Source organism: Cebus imitator, unplaced genomic scaffold (assembly GCF_001604975.1).
Source record: "Cebus imitator isolate Cc_AM_T3 unplaced genomic scaffold, Cebus_imitator-1.0 Scaffold296, whole genome shotgun sequence".
Lineage (NCBI taxonomy): Eukaryota > Metazoa > Chordata > Mammalia > Primates > Cebidae > Cebus > Cebus imitator.
The window spans coordinates 599,296-607,430 of NW_016107611.1; the positions used below are offsets into that span (position 1 = coordinate 599,296).

The 8,135-nt window shown below is 43.1% G+C and overlaps 1 protein-coding gene across 1 annotated transcript in view; it reads left to right on the forward strand.

The window, feature by feature from the left end:
- The first annotated feature begins 3,123 nt into the window (after window positions 1-3,123).
- LOC108285302 (DNA-directed RNA polymerases I, II, and III subunit RPABC4-like) overlaps window positions 3,124-8,135 on the forward strand; it is a 5,862-nt gene continuing 850 nt past the window's right edge. Inside the window, exon 1 of the mRNA XM_017502397.2 lies at window positions 3,124-4,721. Within this exon, the coding sequence (XP_017357886.2) occupies window positions 3,272-3,445 (174 nt within the window). The 5' untranslated portion in view covers window positions 3,124-3,271 and the 3' untranslated portion in view covers window positions 3,446-4,721. The remainder of the gene's footprint in view (window positions 4,722-8,135) is intronic.

An 8,135-nucleotide genomic window follows, 5' to 3' on the forward strand; every position in this document is an offset into this window, starting at 1 on the left:
GATTGTGCAACCCTGCCCAGGAAACTATGCTACTCTCATAAATCTTTGCAACCTGCAGGTCAGGAGATCTCCTTCTGAGCCCATGCCACTCCACAGAGCTGTGCGGAGTCTTGGCAAAGTAGCCACTCAGGAACACAAAGGCCCAGGGGGTTCACATGCTTCACCCCCAGAATTCCTGGCAAGGTGGCAGACTCATCCTTATATTCCCCTAGGAAGGGGGCTGAATCCAGGGATTCAAGCAGCAACATTCTATGGGCCCCACTTCCATGGCACCTCACAAAACCCACTGGCTTGGAATTCCAGCCAACTAATAGCAACAGGCTGCCTGCCTGAAATAGGAGGGAGCTCCTGTTAGGAAGCATGGCCACCATTCTGTGGTTCAGTTGACTCACTGGTCCAGCCTACCAGCTCTGGAAAGGTCAAGTGGTCTGGATGAGGAAAGGTTTCCGCCACCCAACACAGCACACCTATTTTGCCAGATTATGCCCAGACTGCTGTTTTTTTTTGTTTGTTTTTTTTGTTTTTTAACAGAGTCTCGCCTTGTTGCTCAGGCTGGAGTGCAGTGGTATGCTCTTGGCTTACAACAACCTCTATCTCTTGGGTTCAACTGATTCTCCTGCCTCACCCTCCTAAGTAGCTGGGATTACAGGCATGCACCACCACACCCGGCTAATTTTTGTATTTTTAGTAGAGACAGTTTTGCCATGTTGGCCAGGCTGGTCCTGAACCCCTGACCTCAGGTGATCCATCCGCCTCGGCCTCCCAAAGTGCTAGGATTGCAGGCATGAGCCACTCCACCTGGCCCAGACTGCTTCTTCAAGTAGGACCCTGATCCATTCCTCCCCACAGGGTGGGGCCTTCAGTCACTCCAGCCAGGTGTATACTGACAGAAATCTAATCTCTACCTGGAATGGAGCTCCCAGGGGAGAGGTGACTGCTGTCTCTGTGGTTCGGTTGACAAAGCTGTTCCATCCTGCTGGCTATGGAGAGTCCGGGCAATCTGGATGAGGAAAGGTCCTTTCCCAACGCAGCACAGCTGCTCTACTAAGAGCAGCCAGACTGCTTCTGTAACTAGGTCCCTGATCTTGTTCCTCCTCACTGGATGAGCTCTCCCAACAGGAGTCTCTAGACATCTCCGACAGGAGTGTTTAGGCCAGCAACAGGTCAGTACTCCCTGGAACAGAGCTTCCAAACAAAGGGGCAGCCTGCTGTCTTTGCTATTTTGCAGCCTTCACTGGTGATACCTCCAGGCACGGGAAAAACTGAGGCAACTAGGATCTCGAGAAGACTCCCAGCAAACTGCAGCCGCCCTACATTTGCTGACAGTCAGTGCTTGACTGTTAAAAACAGTCAGAAAACAACAAGAACATCAACAAAAGACCCCACAAAAACCCCATTCAAAGGTCAGTAACCTCAAAGATTGAAAGTGGATAAGCCCACAAAGATGAGAAAAAAAAAGAAAACACCAAAAAAACCGCTGAAAACTCAGAAAGCCAGAGTGCCTCTTCTCCAAATGACTGCAGCACTTCTCCAGCAAGGGCACAGAACTGGGTAGAGGCTGTGATGGCTGGATTGACAGAAGTAGGCTTCAGAAGGTGGGTAATAATGAAGTTTGCTGAGCTAAAGGAGCACGTCATAACCCAATGCAAAGAAGCTAAGAATCATAATACAGGAGCTGATGACCAGAATAGCCAATTTAGAGAGGACCATAACTGACCAGATGGAGCTAAAAAACACAAGAACTTGAAAATGCAATCACAAGTATCAATAGTAGTATAGACCAAGAGGAGGAAAGAGATTCAGAGCTTGAAGACTATCTTTCTGACATAAGACAGGCAGACAAGAATAGAGAAAGAGTGAAGAGCAATGAACAAAACCTCTGAGAAATATGGAGGTGTGTAAAAAGACTGAACATATGACTGATTGGGGAAAGAGGTGGGGAGGATGGAAAAAAGTTGAAAACATACTTTAGGACATTATCCAGGAGAGCTTTCCAAACCTAGCATGACAGGCCAACATTCAAATTCAGGAAATACAGAGAACCCCAGTAAGATATTCCACAAGAAGATCAACCCCAAGACACATAATCATCAGATTCTCTAAGGTCAGAATTTAAAAATGTAAAGGGCAGTCAGAGAGAAAGAAACATCAGGTCACCTACAAAGGGAAGCCCATCAGACTAACAGCAGACCTCTCAGTGGAAATCCTACAAGCCACAAGTTATTTGGGGTAAATATTCAGCATTCTTGATGAAAAGAATTTCTTAACCAGAACTTAGTATCTGGCCAAACTAAGCTTTATATGCAAAGAAATAGGATCCTTTTCAGACAAACAAATGCTGAGAGAATTCATCACCACCAGGCCTGCCTTGCAAGAGTTACTGAAGTAAGCACTAAATATGGAAAGGAAAAACCATTACCAGCCACTACAAAACACACTGAAGCACATAGACCAGTGACACTATAAAGCAGCTGCATAAACAAGTCTGCAAAATATGCAAGTCTGCATCATGATGACAGGATCAAATTCACACATAAACAATACTAATATCAAATGTAAATGGGCTAAATGCCCCAATTAGAAGACACAGAAGTGCAAGCCAGATAAAGAGCCAAGACCCATCAATACACTGTCTTCAAGGGACCCATCACACATGCAAAGACACACATAGGCTCAAAGGGATGAAGGAAAATTTACTAAGAAAACAAATCAGAAAAAAGCAGGAGTTACAATCCTAGTCTCTGACAAAACAGACTTTAAACCAACAAAGATCAAAAAAGACAAAGAAGGGCATTACATAATGGTAAAAGAATCAATGCAACAAGAAGAGCTAACTATTCTAAATATATAAGCACCCAATACCAGAGGACCCGGATCCAAAAAGCAAGTTCTTAGAGACCTACAAAGAGACTTAAAGCCCCACACAGTAATAATGGGAGACTTAAACACTCCACTGACCATATTAGATCATTGAGACAAAATTAACAAAGATATTGGGGACCTTAACTCAGCTCTGGATCAAGCAGACCTGATAGATATCTGCGGAACTCTCCACCCCAAAATAACAGAATATACATTTTTCTCATCGCTGCACAGCACTTAAAAATGAATCACATAATTGGAAGTAACACACTCCTCAGCAAATGCAGAAGAACTGAAATCATAACAGTCTCTCAGACAATAGCACAATCAAATTGAACTTGAGATTAAGAAATTCACCCAGGTATTTGGAAACACAGAGTGAGAACTTTTCCCGTGTTGCAGGCTAACAATGGACACTCAGAAGGACGTTCAACCTCCAAAGCAGCAACCAATGATATACATCTGTGGAGAATGTCACACAGAAAATGAAATAAAATCTAGGGATCCAATCAATTGCAGAGAATGTGGATTCAGAATAATGTACAAGAAAAGGACTAAAAGATTGGTTGTTTTTGATGCTTGATGAAACCTAGGAATTCAGAGGAATGTCTTCACTTATACTCAGATTTGCTCTCTCAATGTTTCTAATTGTTGCATAGCTTTCGATTTTGCATACAGTAGTTCCTCCTTATCTTCAGGGGATGCATCCCAAGGCCCCAAGTGGACTCCTAAAACCTCAGATAGTACCAAACCTTTATACACCGTTTTTTTTCTATATATACATACTGATGATAAAGTGTAATGTATAAATTAAGCATAGCAAGAGATTAATAAAATAGAACAATAACTTTTAAAAAAAGAAATTCACCCAAAAAATTAAAAATGAAATTAACATAAGACCACACAACTATGTGGAAATTGAATAACATGCTTCTGAATGACTTCTGGGTAAATAATGAAATTAAGAAAGAAATCAAATTATTTAAAACTAATGAGACTAAAGACACAACGTACCAGAATCTCTGGGATGCAGTTAAAGAAGCGTAAGATGGAAATTTATAGTACTAAATGCCTACATCAAAAAGCTGGAAATATCTCAAGTTAACAATCTAATATCACAACTAAAATAAGAACAAAAAGCAAACCCCAAAGCTAGGAGAATACAGGAAATAAGATCAGAACAGAACTGAGGGAGATAGAAACACAAAAAAATCTTTCAAAAAATTAACAAATCCAGGAGCTGGTTTTTTGGGGGAAAAAATTAGTAAGACTGCTAGCTAGACTAATAAAGTAGAAAAGAGAGAAGAATCCAACACAATCAAATGATAAGGGGTATGTCACCACTGACCCCTCAGATATGCAAGCGACCATCAGAGAATACTATAAACACCTCTCTGCACATAAACTAGAAAATCTTGAAGAAATGAATAAATTTCTGGACCCATGGTGCTACCAAGGCTGAATCTGAAAGAAACGCCTGTGGAAGTTTAGTTGCCGCTTGGATGCGCAGGAAATTTGGCTCCCGCAGGCGTTTCCGCGAGTACGTTGGGAGGCCTTCGAATTTTGGCTCAGGCAGGGGGACCTGTGAATTCTGGGAAGTGGAGTCCATTTGCTCTGTGGAGTCGTGGGAACTTTGGCTCAGGCAGGCGGATTCGGAGGATTCTGGGAAGTGTAGTCCAGACGCTCTGTGGCATGCAGACACTTCCGGTCTCCGAGCAGGACGTTGCTACTTTGCTTACCAAGGTGGTTTGAGCCAACTCTGTGCCTTGACGGTCTTTGCGAAAGTGAACCGGTTGTTAGGGGCCCCTAACGACCTGGCGGTCAATTAAGAGGGTAAGAAGCCCTGGCGAAGACCTGAGGTTTGGAAATGCGAGGGTGGGAAGGAGGGTTTGTTGCCGTCGGCGGAGCCCTCTGGCGTTGCGGGCTGTACTCGCGTCCACAGGAGGAGTCTTCGGCGGACGGGGGACGGGGGACGGTGGGCGGGGGGAAAACCCTGTCTGGTCTTGTGTGCCTGTGTTGAGGGTTTTCCAGGTCTTTGAACTCGCTCATTCAGCCTCCCTCCACCCTACGTGTGCGACCTCTTTCTCGCAATATAACGTGGGGTGTTAATCTCATTGCCGTTTTTAAAATTAGGATTTTAGGACCATCCTGATAGACTTGTTTTAGGAGTTGAAAGTTGTGGTATAAAACAAAGCCTTAACAGCCCCTGTCACTTGAGCTCTTGTTAATTTCCCGCGAAGTGGTCAGGTCCCCGGGTGGGGTCAGAGCTCCAGCTGCCCCGGCCCTTCTCTCGCATCCCGGCAGGACGCTGGATGATCCTGGATGCCTCTGACCTCTTTTTAGGAAGGCGAGGGTTGCCTCCAGCCTTCACGAAGGGAGGGAAGCATTTAACTTTTAACCCGAACGGCGACTCAGCCAGGGTGTTTCCCGGCTTTCTCCTTCCCCAGCCTGACCTTTCCAAAAGAGCTGCAGGGAGGGGCTTGGCTACTGGGGCAAAGTTCTACGCGAGTGGTCCTTGACTTTTTTTGCTTTTTAAAAAGTGTTATTTACTTTGTTAGTCCGTTATTATTATTATTATTATTTGAGAACGAGTTTGGCTCTGTGTCCAGGCTGGAGTGCAGCAGTGGAGCGGTCTCGGCTCACTGCAACCTCGGCCTCCTGGGTTCAAGCGGTTCTCCTGCCTTAGCTTCCCGAGTAGCTGGGATACAGGTATGTGCCGCCGTGTCCGGCTGATTTTTGTATTTTTAGTAGAGACCAGGTTTTACTATGTTGACCAGGCTGGTCTTGAACCGGTGGTCTCAAGTGATCTGCCCACCTCGGCCTCCCAAAGTGCCGGAATTACAGGCGTGAGCCACTGCTCCAGGCCGGGTTTTTTCTTTTACAGAGATGTTCACTTCAACCAAGAGTGTATAGGATGTGTCCTTGGGCATGGGAATTGATAATAATTAAGCTTTAATTGGTAACTTCATTCTAAGGGCTTTATGGAAATGAATACCTTTAAGCCAGGCCACAGCGTGGCTCTGTGGAAAGGTATTGCTCTTTCCATTTTAAATATGGTAGTGAGATACCAGGTGCATAGTTACTGAAGTAAGAGGTGGAGCTGGAGTTGGAGTCAGGATCAGAGCCTGAATTCATCATTCCTTGGATACATTTTCATTTCGGCAGAGCAACTAGCTGGAATCAGGTGGGGAAAGCAAGTTAGGTCTTGATTGAAAAGACCTTGAGAGAAAGGCTCATGGACTTGGACCTCTGTAGGAATCTTTTAAAAATTTGTCAACATTTTGTTTCACTTTTTATAAGGATTTTGTATTGTTGTGGAACCATATCATTGCGAAACAATTTGAAATTAGATAAATAGGAGAAAAAAATGTTTTAATTCAACATGTAAAGGTAGTAGCTGTCTGACAGACGTGATAGAACTTCCAGTTATCCCCCATTTCTTTTTTTTTTTTTTTTTTTTTTGAGTCTTGCTCTGTCGCCCAGGCTGGAGTGAGGTGGCAGGATCCCAGCTCACTGCAACCTCTGCCTCCCAGGTCCAAGCAATTCTCCTGTCTCATCCTCCCAAGTAGCTGGGACTACAGGCAGCTCCCACCACGCCCAGCTAATTTTTGTATTTTTAGTAGAGACGGGGTTTCACCATATTGGTCAGGCTGTTCTCAAACTCCTGGCCTCAGGTGATCCATCTGCCTCAGCCTCCCAAAGTGCTGGGATTACAGGCGTGAGCCACCGCTCCCGGCCTCCCCCATATCTTCTTAGTCTTTCTAATCATCCTTTTTTAGTCTTTCTTTGTGTCTATTTGTATATTTATTTAGAAACATTTAAAAATTGTTATAATATCTTAATGTGTTTTCTCATATTTCTTTATGGAAATTTTTAAATACTGCTAATACAGAATAAACTAGCAAACTGCCATATTATGTCGTGCTCACTTATTCCCATTGTTATCCTTATGACTATTTCCTGGTAGCTTAAAACTTTTCATTTTTATATCATTTCAAAGCTATAGGAAAGTTGCAAAAATAGCATAAGAAATTCCCATATACTCTTTACCCAGATTTGCAATTGTTTACATTTTTCCTGTTTGCTTTTCCTGTTTCCTGTTTGCTGGTGACCATCAGCCAAATACTACCAGGAACATACCTGTAACCAGAGACAATTGATTGTAGATTTCTGCAGCAGGGAAACCCACATTCCATGGTGATCATGGAGTGACTTGCTAAGAGGTGTTTAGAAAGGGCATGTTATAGGGTTTCACGTAACATGCTACATAATATTAGACATTATATTAAATGATATTTATTAAATATTAGATGTCTGTTAAAACTAATTGTGCTTATAGTGTTATAATTAGATAGTGCTAGATAACATATTCCATAACATCATATTATCTAATGTGTGGTTCCATTCATTTGAAGTCCTCACAACTATCCTCTATCTCCCCCACCCTTCACCCTGCCCTCAGTTTAAAGCCTAATTATATGCATTGTGTTTAGTCATCACGTATTCTATCTTTAATCTGGAAGGATTTCACAGCCTTTGTCTTTTATGTACATGGTATTTTTTAAGAGTATAGGCAAGTGATTTGGGAGAAAGACATTCATTGGGATTTTTCTGATATATTTCATGTTTAGGTTTAGATCATGTATAGTTATCGCTTCTGGGCCTTTTGGCTAAGATCAAGTGCAGATTATATATTGTTGGTGGGAATACCACCAAAGTGATAAGGTTTCCTACTTATTGTAACATAACAGGGGCCAAATGATGTTGGTTTGGCCCTTCATTGGTGATCTCTACTTTGTCATTTGGCCAAGATGATGTCTTTCAGATTTATCCACTGTAAAATTACCTTTTTAAAAAAATAATAAAGTTTCTTCTGGGGAGATACATTATTAATGAGCAGTCACTATAAAGGTGAACTTACAGTTCTCTCACATTTATTTATTAGTTTCTCCAATTATAAATATCAATATGGAATATTTGGACTTGGTCCCACAAAATTAATTTTGAAAACCATATTAATATGGACTTGGCTGGGCGCAGTGGCTCAAGCCTGTAATCCCAGCACTGTGGGAGGCCGAGGCGGGTGGATCACGAGGTCAAGAAATCGAGACCATCCTGGTCAACATGGGGAAACCCCGTCTCTACTAAAAATACAAAAAATTAGCTGGACATGGTGGTGCGTGCCTGTAATCCCAGCTACTCAGGAGGCTGAGGCAGGAGAATTGCCTGAACCCAGGAGGCGGAGGTTGCGGTGAGCCGAGATCACGCCATTG